We start from the raw sequence: 20620 nt of genomic DNA, 5'->3' as shown, positions 1-20620 counted from the left end.
ACGGTCCAGCGATGCGGTGGCGTACGAAGCCTCACTCCCCTCACCCCCCTCCACGGCACAGACATTCTGACTGTGGGCGCCCGGCTGTGGCTTCCCGGGTGCACGCTGCGCATGCGTGAGCTGCGTGCTGTGATTGGCCGAGCAATCTTCTGGGACCTGACACGTGTCTCAGAAGATTGCACAGAGGAGAGGGGGGGATCTTCCTTCCGGCGCGTTTGATCAGCATATGGCTAACTTTAAGAGTAAGTCCACTTTTGAGAAAACCCCTCCCCCTCTGGGTGATCTCTGTACATTGGAGGGATTATAACAAACTTTGTAGCAGATTCTGACCTTTTGTTGTGAAGAAATAGCTGTTTGTCCATGTGAATGTGAGTAATTTTATAATTGTCAATAAGCTGCTGCACTTGCAGGGCTCTAATGAGGAAAGTGGCAGGTTCTACATCCCAGAGTGAAAAATCACATCTAAAGGGAGTATCTCGCCAAAAGACTTTTTTGTTGCAGAGGATGCCCAAAATCTGACTTGTATCTTAGTGCAGATTTCTGGAAAATCAGCGAGCCAATCACACACAGGAAATTAAATTTCTGGGGGACGTCCTGTATACCATCTGTGTACAGAGCGCCTCCAGGTGGCCATATTGGCACAAACTGGCGTTCTATAAATCCAATAATAAAAAAAATATATATTTTTTTATAGTATATATTTTTTATTATAATATAAAAATATATAATTAAAAAATCTATAATTTAATAAAACAAAATAATATAATAAAAAATATATATATATTATTTTGTTTTATTATATTATAGATTTTTTAATTATATATTTTTATATTATAATAAAAAAATTATATATATATATATATATATATATATATATATATATATATATATATATATATATATATATATATATATATATATATATATATATATTTTAAATTCATTAATAGATTTTTGGGGGGCGCTCTGTGTACAGAACACCTCCAGGTAGCCATCTGGCATTTTCCAGAAAATGACAGCAGCTGCAGATTGAAAAGGAAAGGTTTTAATCACTTACAATGACTTATTTTTATTTTTTTCCCCGTGTAATTGGCGTTAACCTTCAAAAGATTTGTATCCATTTCCCCAGTGCAACAAATGATCAGTTGAACCTAAAAATCGCATGTTCTTACGTCTGATCTGCGTGTTTCCAGGTGTGTACAGGTTATATATAGTTTGCATTGTATATTGCTATTTGTTGATCTATAATTATCGGCGGTGACGGGGGTGGGGTGAGCGGTGGGGGGGGGGGGGATGACTTTTCCGGTTACACAACTGAATGTTCTCCTGTTGTGCCTGCAGCAGGTTGGACGGCATTCCTCTGGGTCTGACCTCATCATACAATCCTTCATTATGGAGATCGTCTTCTCCATTCTCTGCATTGTATGCAAACCGTCTCGAAATTTTCACTCCTTTGTTTTTATATAAAGGGCAGACTGGACCCCATCAGAAGACTCCATACATGGCTGACATCTCTCTCTCTCTCTCTCTCTCTCTCTCTCTCTCTCTCTCTCTCTCTCTCTCTCTCTCTCTCTCTCTCTCTCTCACTCTCTCTCCTCTCTCTCTCTCTCTCTCTCTCTCTCTCTCTCTCTCTCTCTCTCTTCCTCTCTCTCTCTCTCTCTCTCTCTCTCTCTCTCTCTCTCTCTCTCATAGGTTTTTGTTTAGCTTTGTTTAAAGGATCAGCAAACATTGAATAGAAATGACAATCATTGGCTCTTTCTTGTATCGGGGTGTGAAGGTTTCTGTTCTCCATTTACATAAATGTACATTCCTTGCATTAAAGTGATACTAACCACACGCTGTGATCTCTACATTCTCCCTTCAGTCTCTGTATGGGGCTGACGGAGCTGTAATTATAATAAGGGAAAAAAAGTAAGGTTTTTTTTTTTTATCAATATCCTGCTGTCCACGTGACGCGGCTCTCTCCCCATAGCCGGCTGTCACGTGACGCGGCTCTCTCCCCATAGCCGGCTGTCACGTGAGGCGGCGCTCGCCCCATAGCCGGCTGTCACGTGAGGCGGCGCTCGCCCCCATAGCCGGCTGTCACGTGAGGCGGCGCTCGCCCCCATAGCCGGCTGTCACGTGAGGCGGCGCTCGCCCCCATAGCCGGCTGTCACGTGAGGCGGCGCTCGCCCCCATAGCCGGCTGTCACGTGAGGCGGCGCTCGCCCCCATAGCCGGCTGTCACGTGAGGCGGGCGCTCGCCCCCATAGCCGGCTGTCACGTGAGGCGGCGCTCGCCCCCCATAGCCGGCTGTCACGTGAGGCGGCGCTCGCCCCCATAGCCGGCTGTCACGTGAGGCGGCGCTCGCCCCCATAGCCGGCTGTCACGTGAGGCGGCGCTCGCCCCCCATAGCCGGCTGTCACGTGAGGCGGCGCTCGCCCCCATAGCCGGCTGTCACGTGAGGCGGCGCTCGCCCCCATAGCCGGCTGTCACGTGAGGCGGCGCTCGCCCCCCATAGCCGGCTGTCACGTGAGGCGGCGCTCGCCCCCCATAGCCGGCTGTCACGTGAGGCGGCGCTCGCCCCCCATAGCCGGCTGTCACGTGAGGCGGCGCTCGCCCCCCCATAGCCGGCTGTCACGTGAGGCGGCGCTCGCCCCCCCATAGCCGGCTGTCACGTGAGGCGGCGCTCGCCCCCCATAGCCGGCTGTCACGTGAGGCGGCGCTCGCCCCCATAGCCGGCTGTCACGTGAGGCGGCGCTCGCCCCCCATAGCCGGCTGTCACGTGAGGCGGCGCTCGCCCCCCATAGCCGGCTGTCACGTGAGGCGGCGCTCGCCCCCCATAGCCGGCTGTCACGTGAGGCGGCGCTCGCCCCGCCTGTCTGCAGGGAAACATAAGTAGGAGGAGCTTCTAGTCCTCTGCTGCTGGTCACATGATCAACATTAAAAAACAGCCTTTAGCATAGAGTAAAAATAGCAATGATGTTTCTTTACTTCCCGGCCGTATACTGTGTATATAAGGCGGCTCTCCTGCACAGGATCAGGTACCTAGGATGTGATTCTGCACTTTCGGGTCTGTGGTGCCGCCGGCATCCCGCTCCTGCTGTGATTGGACACAATGGGAGCCAAGCAGTGGGTTCGGCTGTATGTGCGCCGGGACCCGCCGATCATTTGGGACACGAGCAGAACAGAGGTCTGCCTATGTAAACAAGGCAGACTGCCGTTCTGTCATTCGGTGTTACTTATATTAGGTGTCGTCACCAAAACCAATTTTTTTTTCAATCTGCTCCCTAGTGCACATGTGTGAAGTGCGCTGCGCTCTTATTGGACCGGCTACGGGGGAAGGAGGAGGAGACTGAACTTTCTGCTCACTTTGCCCCCCCCCCTGCAAAAGGTGCCAAATGTGGCAGCTTAGGTGGGAGGAGTCAGACAAGTAGAGCTTCCTCTTTTTGGGTGGAGCTCCGCTTTAACTTGTCATGCTGGGTGTTGCAGTTCCATGAATGTTGGGCCGTTTAGCAGGAATGGGGGTAACATTCAAGCCATCCATGTCCAGCCTTTGTATAGAATGCCACCAAAATCCTCTACATTTGGATTTGCTGATCTGTAGGAGGTTCTCCAATCACAGCGTGAGTTCTGATAATGGACTCATAAATCTCAGACACCTAATATTTACATAGAACTTCACTTCCTCCTGCCGATCAGGAAATAGATGGAGGAAAATCACCTGAACAAAGGATTCTAAAATATTTCACACGTCTGTTTTGAATTTTTTACTTCTGGCTTCACCTGGCCCCGGTTTTCATTGCTCTTTGTACATTGTGTTGAAGTTCTGGAAATTCTGCAGCTGGTTTCCAGTAACATTGAGGCTTATCGCATGTTTGACTCGCTGAACTTCACTGTTCAACTTAAAGATCCCTCCCCCGGACATTCCACCAGTTCATTTGCTGAGTTTACCCATGCTAAAACCTGCTCTTCTGCCTGTGGTAATACATACAGAGGTGAGGACTTTCCATCATATAACTTTCAAAAAAAAAAAAAAAAATTCCCCCTCCCAATTGGGACCTCTGTGTAGAGGTGTGGTTCTGAAATCCCCCCCTCCCCCCAGCATTTCTAGACTCCATCTTGAGTAAGGGCAGATAATTCATGTAGCATGCACAAAACTGGTGGAACCCAGGTACCCCATTTATGGTCTGCAGGAGTCTGAAGAAAACCAGTGGGACCCCCATCTACGGTCTGGAGAAGACGGGAGGAAACTACTGTCTGGAGGAAGCCAGTGGGACCCCCATGTACTGTCTGGAGGAAGCCAGTGGGACCGCCCCCATGTACTGTCTGGAGGAAGCCAGTAGGACCGCCCCCATGTACTGTCTGGAGGAAGCCAGTGGGACCGCCCCCATGTACTGTCTGGAGGAAGCCAGTGGGACCGCCCCCATGTACTGTCTGGAGGAAGCCAGTGGGACCGCCCCCATGTACTGTCTGGAGGAAGCCAGTGGGACCGCCCCCATGTACTGTCTGGAGGAAGCCAGTGGGACCGCCCCCCATGTACTGTCTGGAGGAAGCCAGTGGGACCGCCCCCCATGTACTGTCTGGAGGAAGCCAGTGGGACCGCCCCCCATGTACTGTCTGTAGGAAGCCAGTGGGACCGCCCCCCATGTACTGTCTGTAGGAAGCCAGTGGGACCCCCCCATGTACTGTCTGTAGGAAGCCAGTGGGACCCCCCCCCATGTACTGTCTGGAGGAAGCCAGTGGGACCCCCCCATGTACTGTCTGGAGGAAGCCAGTGGGACCCCCCCATGTACTGTCTGGAGGAAGCCAGTGGGACCGCCCCCCATGTACTGTCTGGAGGAAGCCAGTGGGACCCCCCCATGTACTGTCTGGAGGAAGCCAGTGGACCGCCCCCATGTACTGTCTGGAGGAAGCCAATGCGGTCCCCCGTATCCCCATCTAGCCAGACTTTTCCAGACAGAAGTGGTCTCTATAGAAATGGTTGCCAAAAAAAGCCTCCTACATGGAAACAAAGCTAAGCGACTCAACTATGCAGGAAAACGTAAGAACCGGGAGGCAGAAAATGGCAGCTGGTGCTCTTGGCTACTGAGTCGGTGTGAAATGCATTGCAAATTTGGCTGTAGCAAGAGGTAGGAAGAGGCTGGAGAGCAGTACAATGAGTGTCTGCCGCCAACTATGAAGCAAGATTGCAGCTGCATTTCTGCAAATGTAGTTGATTTGGTCAGGATCAACGGTGTCCTCCAATACTCAGAAATATAGGCAGATACTTCTCCATCATACCATACCATCAGGGGAGGCTTGTGATTGGGGTGGTTGCCCTGCTGCAGAATAAATCTGGGGCCAAAACATCCAGCCACTGTATTTGAGTTCTTTCTTCAGTGTAAAGAACAAGGAGTCCTGGAAGTGGTTTGGCCCCCCACAGAGCCCTGATCTCCCCATCATGGATTCTGTCTGGGATGACCTGAAGAGACAGAAGGACTGGAGGCAGCCGACATCCGCTGAAGATCTGTGCTTAGTTCTCCAAGATGTACATAGAGCAACCAACCAGCCGGGTTCCCTCAACTGTGTGCAAGTCTACCTAGAAGGGGGGCGCGGGCACAACACCCCAAATATTGATTGGAATCGGATTTCTTCATTTTTTTAAATTTTTTGTCAATGAACAAAACAAACACTTAAATTTCTGAAGGCATTCTTCACCCCCTGGTCCTTTAACGGGATCTAAATGCCAGGCAGGCATTCCGATTATGTGACTGCTGTGATTGGTCACATGATCAGAAAGCTCCCCAATCGAGAGTATGAAAGGGAGCTTTCCAATTACTGTGAACAAGCTCGAGTTACCTGTGTGAAACGCGTCGACACACACTCCTGGATTTCCTCTGCCATGATGACTAAGAACATTTTCTACAGATTTATCCCTCTGTGGTGTGCGGCCATTCCGGTACCTGCAAGGATTTGCTGCTTTTTCCATGTACTTTTTTTTTTTTTTTTTTTTTTGTTTTTTCCTTGTAGTTTTTTTTCCTTGTAGTTTTTTTTCCTTGTAGTGTTTTTTCCTTGTAGTGTTTTTTCCTTGTAGTGTTTTTTTCCTTGTAGTGTTTTTTCCTTGTAGTGTTTTTTCCTTGTAGTGTTTTTTCCTTGTAGTGTTTTTTCCTTGTAGTGTTTTTTCCTTGTAGTGTTTTTTCCTTGTAGTTTTTTCTTGTAGTTTTTTCCTTGTAGTTTTTTCGTGTAGTTTTTTCCCTGTACTAGGAGCGATGCAAACCTGTGACCGCTCGATGTAAAAGCCCACCTGCAGAGCCACGTTTATGCGGCACGTTGGCCAGAAGAAGTAATTTACAGCATTTCTTCACATCTACATAAAACATTTGCACAGTACTGTAGACTGCGAGGTTCCCCCATTCACAAAAAAGCACAAATCTTTGTAAACTTGCGTTGTTATCCATGTAGAGGGGGGAGGGGGCTCCATTGGAGCTGCAGGTTTTTGCTCTGTAGATCCTGAGATCTTCCATAAAGCAGCCGCACCTTTCCTGGGATATCTTCTCCCCCCTTTGATGTTTTTTCTATGTAGTGAAGCTGATTTCCAGATCTCAGATGACAACATTCTCATTGTGCTTCATAAACTCCCCCCCCCCCCCCCTGCGACTGGCATAGACCTGTTCATGAAGGTCGTCCTCTGGATGGTTCTGTACAGACGGGACATGAAGAACAACCAGTCAGCGCATTTCAGGTGGGGGGACTTTGTGTTCAGCTGCTCTGTGTACCTCAGTATGAAGAGTGTACAGGAATGGAGGAATTTCTCTTTATTATAATACACTATATTACCAAAAGTATTGGGACGCCTGCCTTTACACACACATGAACTTTAATGACATCCCAGTCTTTGTCCTTAGGGTTCAATATTGAGTTGGCTCCGCCCTTTACAGCTATAACAGCTTCAACTCTTCTGGGAAGGATGTCCACAAGGTTTAGGAGTGTGTCTATGGGAATGTTTGACCATTCTTCCAGAAGAGCATTTGTGAGGTCAGGCCACTGATGTTGGATGAGAAGGCCTGGCTCGTAGTCTCTGCTCTAATCATTTTAAAGGTGTTCTGTCAGGTTGAGGTTAGGACTCTGTGCAGGCCAGTCAAGTGCCTCCACCCCAAACTCCATCCATGTCTTTATAGACCTTGCTTTAGGCACTGGTCCAAATCATTTGGTGGAGGGGGGATTATGGTGTGGGGGTTGGAGGGGGGGGATTATGGTGTGGGGGTTGGAGGGGGGATTATGGTGTGGGGGTTGGAGGGGGGTATTATGGTGTGGGGGTTGGAGGGGGTATTATGGGTGGGGGTTGGAGGGGGGATTATGGTGTGGGGGTTGGAGGGGGGATTATGGTGTGGGGGTTGGAGAGAGATTATGGTGTGGGGGGAGGGGGATTATGTGTGGGGGGAGGGGGGATTATGGTGTGGGGGTTTGGAGAGAGATTATGGTGTGGGGGGGAGGGGGATTATGGTGTGGGGGTTGGAGGGGGGATTATGGTGTGGGGGTTGGAGGGGGGATTATGGTGTGGGGTTGTTTTTCAGGGGTTGGGTTTGGCCCCTTAGTTCCAGTGAAGGGAACTCCTTAAGTCGTCAGCATACCAAGATATTTTGGACAATTTCATGCTCCCAACTTTGTGGGAAGAGTTTGGGGACGGCCCCTTCCTGTTTCCAACATGACTGCCCCACCAGTGCACAAAGCAAGGTCCATAAAGACATGGATGAGTGAGGTGGATGAAGTTGACTGGCCTGCACAGAGTCCTGACCTCAACACGATAGAACACTTTTGGGATAAATTAGAGTGGAGACTACAAGCCAGGCCTTCTTGTCCAACATCAGTGAGAGGGGTGAAATCTCCCCCCTCCCAGTAGGACACAGACAAAACACTCTAAAAGCCGTCCAAAGGACTTGGATGGTGGAGCAAATCTGACTGAGGTTCTGATTCTTCCCAACTCGGATCTATGAATAGATTTCTTCCTGTGTCAGGGTTACCATAATTGGGATTTTCAGGTTTCTCAGGGTCACCTGGTGTCGGTGCCATGTGACGAGTACACGCCCCGGGTGTTGGCAAATGGTTGAGGTGTAGAGGGACACGTGTTGTACTTTAGTGGATAATTTGGGACTTTTTTTTTTTTTTTTTAAAGGACAGTGTAAAATGAAGAGAGAATGTAAGCGCCCCACCTAGCTCGCGTGCAAAAGCGACTGCATACACAAGTCGCACCCCGCATATGAAAACGGCGTTCAAACCACACATGTGCGGTATCGCCGCGATCGTTGGAGCGAGAGCAATAATTCTATCACCAGACCTCTGTAACCCCCCCCCCCCACGAAAAAAATTTCACTTGTAAGACCGCGGCGCAAATACGGTGCGACAAAAATATTGACGAGCGCCATTTTATTCTCTATGGCAGTGATGTGAACCTCGGGCACCCCAGATGTTTTGCAACTACATTTCCCATGATGCTCCTGCACTCTGCAGTGTTTGTTGAGTTTCTCTTAGATTGTAAGCTCTAAGGAGCAGGGCCCTCTGATTCCATCTGTATCAAAGTGTATTGTATTTGTACTGCCTGCCCTCATGTTGTAAAGCGCTACGTAAACTGTTGGCGCTATATAAATCCTGTATAATAATAATAAAATTAATATCATGGGAAATGTAGTTCCAGAACATCTGGGGTACCGAGGTTCCCCATCACTGCTCTAGGGTCTCTGAAATAAAAAGATATATATTTATATTATGTTTTGGGGTTCTAAGTAATTTTTTAGCAAAGAAAATAGATTTTAACTTGTTAACAATTTTGTAAAATAGATCAAATAATCAAATGCCTGCAAAGGTTCTGGGTGACGGTCTTCAGCTGTTTTGATTGGCTGGCGTGGGATGATGTCACTACACATTGTATGTCGCAGAGGGTTGGAAATGGTCAGGGGAGTTTTCTCTGTAATTGGCCCACCTGGTGAGTTTTTTTATTACTGCTCAAAATATTGGTAATCTAAAATGAGTATTTTTATTGCGGTCGATTTTATATTCTTTGAGGAGAAGGTCATCCATGTCCCTGAGTACAGATCTCCTTCCTTCACACGGATGGATTCGGTCGGATCCAATTATCTCGCTGTTTGTGGGTAAACAAAGATCACATGGTCTGCTTTGTGCTATATTGAGTGACATAAACGTTCGCAGATTGTCAGTAAACAAAGTCATACCTTTATTCTGGGACCTTTTTATAGCTTCCTGTCATCACAGCGGATTGGATGTGTGTGTTCTATAAAACGGGGAACGTTCATCGCTGTGACATGATGTGGTCGGGCCGCACATTGTGCAGATTGGATGTATTTTTAGATCTCAGGTGTTTGTCATTCTGGGTGTGTCACCTTTACAGACCCGATACCTGCGTGTCACCCGCATCACTCCATTATATAACGTTCTATTGAAGTGTGAGAGCCGTTCCTCCGGTATCGGGGCTGAATCAGCCGTGTTGGTCATTGTTTGTTTTTTTATATATAGAAGTCTTTTCAGGTATTTCACACCTCGATGACCACAAAATAACCTTCATACAATCTCAGCGATGTGTACTCTGCCATTTTTCTTTGTTTTGACACCACAATAGAAAGAGGTGTTAATTGTCTTACATCTGCAGAGCGATTGGTTTTGTGAAGCTGCATGTACATTCATTCTGTGCAAACGGGTGACAAAACCAATGTGTGGTTTGTTTTTTTTTTTGTTTTTTTTTGTTTTTTTGTTTTTTCTCAGTCGAATATTCTTCATACAGTAGAAAAAAATACTTCATTATGGCTACTACCACCGTATTTCCTATGATCATCCACTCCACCCATTGACCAGAATTGGGGTTGTACTGATACCGGTATCAGTACTTGTGCAAATGCTCTGATACAAGAAACTGGCAATTATCAGTTTAGGAGCAGGCCGCCGTGTCCTTAAGTGATTGTAATGTCTTGCGTTCGTTTTTTTTTTTATAAAAAAAAAAAAAACTTGTTTGCTCTGTTAAAGTGGATTTGCACAGAGCAGCCCAGATCCTCTTCTGTGATCCTGGCCCCTCCCTCCTGTTGGGTGACCCCCCCCCCCAGTAAGCAGCTTGCTATGGGGGCACCCCCAAGCCGAGTCAGTTCTGTGTCTATTCAGACATAAAGCTGCGGCCCATTCCCACCACCCTTTCTATTCTCATTGGCTGACTTTGACAGCAGCGGGAGACAGTGGTGCCGCTGTCTCAGCCAATGAGGGGACTCCCAGACAGCCGACGCATTCCTACAACATCACTGGACAAAGAGACCTCAGGTAAGTATGCATGCTGCACACAGAAGGCTTGTTATCTTAATGTGTAGGATGCACCTTCTGCCTTTACAATCACTTTAACAACCGATGAGATTTCAGCTGTCAGCGGGATTTCCCTCCCCGCCTCCTCCTCCTTCCCTCTGCCAGCTGTCATCTCTGCCCCCATCTCCACCCACACTGGCCTCCTGTACTGGCCCGGCTCTGCAAACTTAGTGGTGGGCTCCGGAGGTAGAGGGGGCGGGGACTCCAAAATTCTGTGCACCAATGAGCTAATCCAACGCTGTGCAGGTATTTAAAAAAAAAATAAAATAAAACAAAAAAAACCTCCACACCCCCTGTGTATAGTGGGGACAGGAAGTGGATTATTCAATCACTTTCGGGTTTAGGCGCCCTCTCTACCTCCAGCCCCCCCACTGAGTTCCCCCTAGCCCCGGTTGCCCAGCTCGGTGCCCAGGATGAAGGGACAGGACCAGATGTAGTAACAGTGCTAGCTGGTCCTAGGCTTCCAGCTCCATAGGAGCCACCTGCAGGAGAAGCTGCATCCCAAGCACCCCCACCCTCCACTACGTCCATCTCTGATCGCTATTGTCGCTATATAAATCAACAGTTTACGCAGTGCTTTACAATATAAAAGGGAGACAATACAGTTATAATACAATAAAATACAAGAGGATTAAGAGGGCCCTGCTCAGAAGAGCTTACAATCTAATAGGGTGGGGAAGGTGGTACAAAAGGTTGTAACTGTGGGGAATGAGCTTATGGAAGTGGTAGATTAGTTGGAGACGTGATCGGCTTCCCTGAAGAGATGAGTTTTCAGGGATCGCCTGAAGGTAGAAGAGTAGGGGATAGCCGGACCAGTGGAGGTAGCGACTTCCAGAGGATGGGAGAGGCTCTGGAGAAATCCTGGAGACGAGCATGGGAGGAGGAGATGAGAGAGCTTGAGAATAGGAGGTCTTGAGAAGAGCGGAGAGGACGATTTGGGTGATATTTGGAGACAAGATTGGTGATGTAGCTCAGGGAAGAGTTGTGAATGGCTTTGTATGTTGTGGTTAGTATTTTGAATTTAATTCGCTGGGTGATTGGGCGCCAGTGTAGGGATTGGAGGAGAGGGGTGGTGGTCAGTGTAGGGATTGGAGGAGAGGGGTGGTGGTCAGTGTAGGGATTGGAGGAGAGGGGTGGTGGTCAGTGTAGGGATTGGAGGAGAGGGGTGGTGGTCAGTGTAGGGATTGGAGGAGAGGGGTGGTGGTCAGTGTAGGGATTGGAGGAGAGGGTTGGGGGTCAGTGTAGGGATTGGAGGAGAGGGTTGGCGGTCAGTGTAGGGATTGGAGGAGAGGGTTGGCGGTCAGTGTAGGGATTGGAGGAGAGGGTTGGCGGTCAGGGTAGGGATTGGAGGAGAGGGTTGGCGGTCAGGGTAGGGATTGGAGGAGAGGGTTGGCGGTCAGTGTGGGGATTGGAGGAGAGGGTTGGCGGTCAGTGTAGGGATTGGAGGAGAGGGTTGGCGGTCAGTGTAGGGATTGGAGGAGAGGGTTGGCGGTCAGTGTAGGGATTGGAGGAGAGGGTTGGCGGTCAGTGTAGGGATTGGAGGAGAGGGTTGGCGGTCAGTGTAGGGATTGGAGGAGAGGGTTGGCGGTCAGTGTAGGGATTGGAGGAGAGGGTTGGCGGTCAGTGTAGGGGATTGGAGGAGAGGGTTGGCGGTCAGTGTAGGGATTGGAGGAGAGGGTTGGCAGACACTTTACCCCGCTGTTGGCTGAAAACGGGTCACAGGAGGGCAGAACGAAGTGCACTTCTATGATTCATAGAAGTACTGGACAGCCAAAATAGCTTTTGGCCTTACTACTTTTAACACACTGGGGAGGATTTACTAAAACTGAAGAGTGCAAAATCTGGTGCAGCTCTGCATAGTAACCAATCGGCTTCAAGGTTTTATTGTCAAAGCTTCACTGAACAAGTTGAAGTTAGAAGCCGATTGGCTGCCATGTACAGCTGCACCAGATTTTTGCACTTGCCAGTTTTAGTAAATGAAGCCCATTGTTTGGTACCAAGCTGTGTCCTTTGGCACAGCCATTATATATAAAAAAAAAAAGTTTGTGCTCAAGTACAACCCTGGCTCTGAAATCTTATGGCCAGATCCGAAAGTTGCCAGAGTGAAACGTGCGTTGTGTTCTCCCTTTCTCTGATGTATTGACACTTTTTTTTCTGTGGGAAGGTTGGCAAAGTCCTTACGCCTCGGCACATTTCCTGCCTTAGCTGCTTTGCCATTTAAAGTGGTTGTAACCCCTTACAGACCACTTTTACCTACAGGTAAGCCTAGATTATGGCCTACCTGTAGGTGCAAGAAATATCTCCTAAACCTACATTGTTTAGGAGATATTCCAAAAGACAGGCACCGATGTCTACAGCGCATGCGCCATAAACAGCGCTCTGAGCATGCCGTCTCTACCGGTGATCATGCGTGGGAGTGACGTCATCACGGCTCTGGCCAATCACAGCGCCGGAGCCATGATACCCGGAAAGATGGACGCTTCGTAGGAGAAGGGACAGCGGTGACATCGCAGGCTCCTATCAGGTAAGTGACACACAATGGGCTACTACGCAATGCATAGTAGCCCATTATGCTTTACCTTTGCAGGGAAACAAAGAGGAAGTAAACTCATCAGGGTTTTCTTCCTCTTTAATTTTCATTCCTAAACCTCCTCCAGTCTGGGTGTTGTGGTTGGTGGGGGAGGGGCTTGCTCACTCTACAGGTTTTCTTGCGGGGAAGATCCCACATTCCGTGATTCACATTATTTTACAGTTTGCTTACAACCTAACCTGAAGAATTTGTTATCTCACATCCCTTGTGTGAAGCTTTAGAAGAATGGCTTCCACTGTTAGGGGTTTTTCTACCCTTTCTGTCTCCTTCCTCCATTCATAGAAGCTCTCTATACAAAATGGTCTTCAGTGTCCTGTTGAGCCTCTTGAGTTCTAGGCTTTGGCTGGCTCTGTGGCACTTCAACTTTTGTCCAAGTCCCGATTCTGGATATCTGGTTCTGGTATTCAAACGGCAGAACCTCTACTGCTCAACTGAAGTTCTACTATTTGACTAATAAATAATGGGAGTGAGGTTCTGATGATGGACTTGGGATCCAGGGGTGACACCGGAATTATTGAAGACTAATATGGTTAAATATTATGGCACCCGCACTTCAGTAGCCTTACATTTTACGTGAACCTGCCCGGCCTAGAATGTTTTCCTGTGAACTTGCACAGGTGCTCACAGCGTATTCCGAGTCTTCTGCCCTTGTGTTGTTTGTTTGGTCCTCTCAGTTCATTCGTCCTTTTTCAAGGGTGAACCTGAATCTGCACCATGAACGGCCCGGCGTGTCTTTCTGCAAACACTGAAACTATGACATCGCTCTCTGTTGACATTTCGGAATGAAGGTCAGAGAAGTGACCTGTAAAATTGGCTGCAAATTATAGACCTGCTAGAGGTTGGAATGTTCCAATGTAAACCCGTCAGGATTATTATTATTATTCAGGATTTATATAGCGCCAGCAGTTTGTGCAGCGCTTAACAAAATGAAGGCAGACCTTAGTTACATTACAATTTAGTATAAGAGGAATCTGAGGGCCCTGCTCAGAGCTTTACAATCTAAGAAGGAAGGGTCAATTTATACAAAAGGTAATAGCTGTGGGGGATGAGCTGATGGAGAAAGTAAAGCAGTGTATTAGACGGAGTATAGGTGTCTTTAAAGAGAAGGGTTTTCAGGGATCGTCTAAAGATGGCTAGATTAGGGGACAGGTTGGGGTAGGGAGTTCCCAATGATGGGAGAGGCTCTGGAGAAATCCTGGAGGCGAGTATAGGTGGTGACTAGAGAGCGGCTTGGTTGGTATTTTAGGACTAGGTTAGTGATGTAGCTGGGGGCAGAGTTATAGATGGCTTTGTAAATTGTTGGTACTTTGAATTTTATTCGTTTGGTGAGTAGAAGCCAGTGGAGGGATTGGCAGAGAGGGGTGGAGGACACTGAATGGTTGGTAAGGTGGATGAGTTTTGCAGTGGCATTCATTATGGACTGAAGGGGGATAGTCTATGTAAAGGTAATCCAATGAGTGAGTTGCGGTTCAGAGTCTAAGGTTACCCGTAACACCCTGGCTTGTTGGGACGGACTGATTGATGTGCCATTGATCTTGACAGAAGTCAGGGGAAGGTGGGGGAGGAAATATTAAGAGCTCGGTTTTAGATTCAGTTTGAGGAAGTGGTTTGACATCCAGGCTGATATGTCTGTTAGTAAAATCGGTGATGCGTGAGGAGACTGATGGGGTGAGCTGAGGGGCAGAGATAGATTTGGATGTCATCAGCATATAAATGGTAGTGGAAGCCATGGGAGGCTATCAGCTGACCCAGGGAGGACATGGAGATCGAGAATAGTAGAGGTCCAAGGACAGAACCTTGGGGGACCCCAACAGTAAGAAGAGTTGGAACGGAGGAAGTGGAATTGTAAGTGACTCTGAAGGTGCGATGAGATGGGTAAGATTCGAACCAACGGAGAGTGCAGCCATGGAGACCAAACAGATTGAGTTTTTGAGGAGAGGGTGGTCAACTGTATCAAAGGCAGCGGAAAGGTCCAAGAGTACGAAATAATGACCGCTGGTTTTGGCTGTTAGTAAGTCGTTTGAGTTTTAGGAGGGCAGTTTCTGTGGAGTGCTGTGGGTGAAATCCAAACTGAAGGGGATCAAGAAGGTTTCTTCTCAATGAGGTGGGTGCTCAGTCGGTTGTAGACTAAACATTCAATTATGCAGGATTTGTATAGCGCCACCAGTTTGCGCAGCACTTTACTACATGAGGGCAAACAGTACAGTTACAATACAATTCAATACAGGAGGAATTGGAGGGTCCTGCTCATTAGAGCTTACAATCTAGAAGGGAGGGTCAAGTGAAACAAAAGGTAATAACTGTGGGAGATGATCAGATGGAGAAAATGAAAATACAGTTGTTAGGTGGGGGTAGGATAGTCTTCCCTGAAGAGAAGGGTTTTCGGGGATCATTTAAAAGCTCATAGAGTAGGAGATAATCGGACAGGTTGGGGTAAGGCATTCCATAGGATTGGAGTCCTGGAGGTGAGCATTGGAGGAGGTGATGAGGGAGCTAGAGAGCAGGAGGCTTACAATCTAATATGGTGGGGCAGGTGGTACAAAAGGTTGTATCTGTGGGGAATGAGCTGATGGAAGTGGTAGGAGATTAGTTGGAGACGTGATCTTCCCTGAAGAGATGAGTTTTCAGGGATCGCCTGAAGGTAACAAGAGTAGGGGATAGCCGGACAGGTGGAGGTAGCGAGTTCCAGAGGATGGGAGAGGCTCTGGGAAAGTCCTGGAGGTGAGCATGGGAGGAGGTGATGAGGGAGCTAGAGAGCAGGAGGTCTTGAGAAGAACGAAGAAAACGATTAGGATGGTATTTTGAGACTAGGTCAGTGATGTAATTGGGGGCAGAGTTATGGATGGCTTTGTAAGTAGTATTTTAAATTTAATTTGTTGGGTAAGTGGTAGTCAGTGGAGAGATTGGCAGAGGAGTAGCAGAGACAGGGTGGTTGGTAATGTGGATGAGTCTGGCAGCAGCATTCATGATGGATTGAAAGGGGGATAGAGTATGCAAAGGTAAGCCCACGAGAAGGGAGTTGCAGTAGTCAAGACGAGAGATGACCAGAGAGTGAATTAAGAGCTTTGTTGTGTCTTTGGTTAGAAAGGGGCGAATTTTGGAGATGTTGCGGAGGTTGAGGCGGCAAGATTTAGACAGTGATTGGACGTGGGGCTTAGAGTTCAGAGTCCAGGACTACACCTAGAACCTTGGCATGTGGGGATGGGCTGATAAATGTGCCATCGATTTTGACAGATCAGGGTAAGAGGCACGTAGGGGAGGAAAATGATAAGTTCGGTTTTGAATAGATTAAGTTTGAGGAAGTGGCGTGACATCCAGACTGAGATATCTGATGGTAAATTAGTGTTACGTGAGGAGACTGAAGGTGTGGGCTGGGGGGTAGAGAAATACATTTGGATGTCAACATAGAGATGGTATTGGAAGCCATGGGAGGCTATCAGCTGACCCAGGGAGGAGGTGTAGATTGAAAATAGGAGAGCTCCAAGAACAGGACCTTGGGGGACCCCAACAGAGAAAGGGAGAGGAGGCAGTAGAATTGTAAGTAACGCTAAAGGTGCAGTTAAATGTAGTTGGATAAGTAGGAAGAGAACCAGCAAAGAGTACTGTCATGGAGACCAAAGGAGTGGAGTTTTCTGAGGGGGTGGTCAACTGCATCAAAGGGGCAGACAAGAGGTCCAAGAGTAGGAGTACAGTATAGTGTCCATTGGTTTTGGCCCTTAGTGGATCGTTTGTAAGTTTTAGGAGAGCAGTTTCTGTGATGTGTTGAGGATGAAATTCAGACTGAAGGGGATCAAGAAGGTCATCAGCAAGGTGGTCGCTCAGTCGGTTGTAGACCAGACGTTAAAGGAGTTTTGATAAAAAGGGAGTAAGGAGATGGGGCGTACATTGGTAAGTTTGGATGGGTCCAGTGAGGGCTTTTTAAGTATGGGGCTGACAAGTGCATGTTTTAGAGAGTTGAGGAAGATGCCAGAAGAGGGAGAGATTGAAGATGTGGGTTAGAGTGTAGAATAGAGCCATAGAGAACAGAGGGTGAATGTAGCATTTGCGGGGGGAACGGGAACCAGAGGGCAGGTGGTAAGATGGGACTGTTATACAGTACTGGGAATTATGTAGACATTATTGTACAACTTCATCTCATTACAGAGAAGGCTTTACCTTTTTAGTTTAGTCATTGTAAATGTTTTTAATCTTTATTAAAAAAGTTATACTTGCCTACTGTGTAACAGTTTTTCAGAGCGCAGCCCCGATTCACCTCTTCGGTCCCCAACTAGCACTCCTGGCTCCTCCCCTCTGCCAAGGGCACACAACTTGATTTGGGGGCCCTCGTGCGGGCTTGACCCCGAGCTGTAACTTTGCCCCACCCCAGCTACCTCCTCACTGTCTGTGATTGACAGCAGCAAGATCCAATGGCTCCCACTGCTGTCTCTGAGCCAGTGAGGAGGGAGAGAGCCTTTACTCTTGTGCATATCACTGGATTGAGCTCCGGTAAATATAAAGGTGTGGGGGGGGAGGGGTAGCTGTATGCAAAAGGTTTTTATTACTCAAATGCAGGGAATGCATTAAAGTGATTGTGAAGGTTCATGTTTTTTTTTTCTTTTTATATTTTTATAACAAAAACATGTTATACTTACCTGCTCTGTGCAAGGGTTTTGCACAGAGCAGCCCTGATCCTTTTCTGGGGTCACCCGGCGGCGCTCCGGCTCCTCTTCGGTGCGTGCCACCACGCAGAGCGGATTTCTGTGCGGGCGCACTTCTGAGTCCTGTTGCTGCGTCCATTAACAGATGGCAGGACTCTGCCCCGCCCCCTGGCTCCCATTTTACTGGATTTGACCGCAGCGGGAGCTGGAACGATCGGGCTCAGGTTAGAAAAAGGGGCGCTCTGGGGGACAGCTGCAGCACAGGTTTTTCACCTTGATGCATTAAGGTGAAAAGCCCTTAAACTCCTTTAAAGGCTATAATAAAAAAAAAAATAAAACCATGTTATACTTGGCTGCTCTGTGTAATGGTTTTGCACAGAGCAGCCACAAAACTCCTTTTCTTGGGTCCCCCTCCCTCCTGCCAACTGCCCTCAGATTAAGCCGCTTGCTATGGGGGCAATGGTACACGCTCACTCCCAAGCCCCGCTCTGTGTCCATAAGACAGAGTGTGACTTGGCCTCGCCCTTTCTCTCTCTCCTCATTGGCTCGCTGGCTGTGATTGACACTCCTAGTATCTCCATAAAGAGGATTTATAACTTGTTGGTCCCCTTGTGATGGCAAATAAAGTAAAAAAAAAAAAAAGCTGTGTAAGGAATTAAAAAATTGTATTGCTTTAGCTAAAATTTTCGTGTAAATATGCGTTTGATAAATAGCTGCGCCAATATTGTGCAGTATAAAAAAAAATTGCAACTACCACCATTTTATTCTCCAGGGTCTCTGCTTTTAGAAAATGTATACATCTGTGGGGTTCACTATAATTTATAGGAAACAAAAGGCCAACTTTACGATGTGTAGAAAACTTCCCCTGGTAGACAAGTAGAGTAGTTTATCTTTTGCTCACCATGTGATTGCCTTCCCTTACCTTCATTCCTTCTCTTCCCCCTTAGATGGTATCCCCTGAAATCGAAGCCGGGGAAGAAAGAGAAGGATCGCGGTCAGGTAGAGGTGGAGGTCCAGTTCATGAGGAATAACATGACGGCCAGTATGTTTGACCTCTCGATGAAGGAGAAATCCCGCTCACCCTTCGGCAAGCTGAAGGACAAGATAAAAGGAAAGCGGCAGGACGGTTTACCCGACACGGCTTCCGCCATTGTCCCCAGTATGAACCAGTACAGCGATGAGAGCGACTCGGAGATGCCCGAGGTGGAGAAGAAGAAATCCAAGCTGAAGACTTTGTTCTCCTCCAAGCCGGGACTGAAGAAGAACTCCCTTTCTCAGTCCATGTCTGTCCTTCCAACACTTCCACCATCCCCCTCCCAGAGAACGGTACTGAAGCCTGGCGACTTCTCCTCTGACTTCAACCGACCTTCAGGATCCCCCGTGTCGGAGAGTGAGTACTTGGTGTATATTGATGATACTAATAGGACTTTGTCTACATGGACCACCTGACTGCAGGTCATATAATGCCTGATAATCTGTTGGGTATCCATAGAGGAAAATATTGCAGTAAGAAGATGGTGTTTGTAACAGATTGTACTTATTTTATAGCTTTACCTTTGACTGAGTCTAAAGCCGGCCATAGACTGCTCAAATCTTGGCCGGTCCAGCAGGGACCAGCTGAGATTCGAACCATGTATGGGCAGGCTATATAGCTCCACAAGAGGCATTCCCCCATCCCCCACTGTGCTAATGGGGGGGAATCGAGCAATTTTTCTTGCAACCCTTGCTTGCGTCTTACTACTTGCATTGTTAGTATAGGAACGCCACATTTTTGAGCGAACAAGACAGTTTTTGTCCCTGGCTTGCCATTTATTTAACCCCTTCAATACCGGGTCATTTAACCCCCCCCCTTCCTGCCCAGGCCAACTTTCAGCTTTCACTTTGAATCCCAATTGCGCGATCATACAACACTGTACCCAAATGACATTTTTTTTTTTTTTTTTTTAATCCTATATTTTTTTTTAAAACAAAACCTTTTTTTTTCGTGGTATTTAATCACCAATGGGGTTTTGATTTTCTGCTAAACAAATGAAAAAAGACCAACAATTAAAAAAATAACTTCTTTGTTATAAAATTATTAGTAATTTTTTGGCTGTGCTATTAGTGTTAAAGTACTGACAGCCTTGCCGGGTATCCGCTGTCATTTCCTCACACACAGCGAGGAAAGGTTTACCGATAACCGGCAAGTCTGTTTACATGTGACCAGCTGTGATTGGCCACAGCTGATCACATGGTAAAGGGCCGGTGTGATTGGCCAGGGCTGATCACATGGTAAAGGGCCGGTGTGATTGGCCACGGCTGATCACACGGTAAAGGGCCGGTGTGATTGGCCACGGCTGATCACACGGTAAAGGGCCGGTGTGATTGGCCACGGCTGATCGCACGTTAAAGGGCCGGTGTGATTGGCCACAGCTGATCGCACGGTAAAGGGCCGGTGTGATTGGCAACAGCTGATCGCACGGTAAAGGGCCGGTGTGATTGGCCACAGCTGATCGCACGGTAAAGGGCCGGTGTGATTGGCAACAGCTGATCACACGGTAAAGGGCCGGTGTGATTGGCCCTTTACCACAGTCTGCGATAAGATGTGTCCTAAAAACACATTGGTCACAGAGCGCTCCTGGGGGCATGCAGGGTTCTGGAACGACGTCCATGGACACCCTTCCCAGAAATAGATGACCTTGCTGTAGCCGTTTTTTGGCTATAGCGTGATTGGGAACAAGTTAAAGGAGAATTATGGGGGTTTAAAAAAAAAAATCTTCCAAATTTGCCACCATGCTGCAGCTGTCCCCACGTCTGCTCGAAGACTGAGAACTAAGCGATCACATGACTGCTGATTGCTCAGTTCTCAGTCTGCTCCAGGTGTTAAGCATTGACTGTCATTACTCTCTGCTCACTCCTCCAGCACTTGCTGGGAATGGCTGGCACTGGCTCTCAGCTGCACTCTGAAAGGCGGAGCCAGCTTTTAATCAGGCTTTGGGGGGGGGGGGATCCAGGGGAATCCAGACAATATTGTCATGCTTCTTTAGTCTGGAGTGGCTCTGCCCAGTCAGCTGATGGTCACAGAAGCCTGCTAGAAG

At 47.9% G+C, this 20620-nt stretch overlaps 1 protein-coding gene across 1 annotated transcript in view; it reads left to right on the top strand.

Annotated features, from left to right (window-relative positions):
• The window catches only part of RAB11FIP1 (RAB11 family interacting protein 1), a 40826-nt gene that overhangs the window by 8832 nt on the left and 11374 nt on the right, over positions 1-20620 (top strand). The window contains 1 exon segment of the mRNA XM_073618237.1: positions 18491-18933. Coding sequence (XP_073474338.1) covers positions 18491-18933 — 443 coding nt within the window.

The sequence above is a fragment of the Aquarana catesbeiana genome, linkage group LG03 (assembly GCF_042186555.1).
Source record: "Aquarana catesbeiana isolate 2022-GZ linkage group LG03, ASM4218655v1, whole genome shotgun sequence".
Taxonomy (NCBI): Eukaryota; Metazoa; Chordata; class Amphibia; order Anura; family Ranidae; genus Aquarana; species Aquarana catesbeiana.
This window is presented reverse-complemented; position numbering and strand designations above follow the sequence as displayed.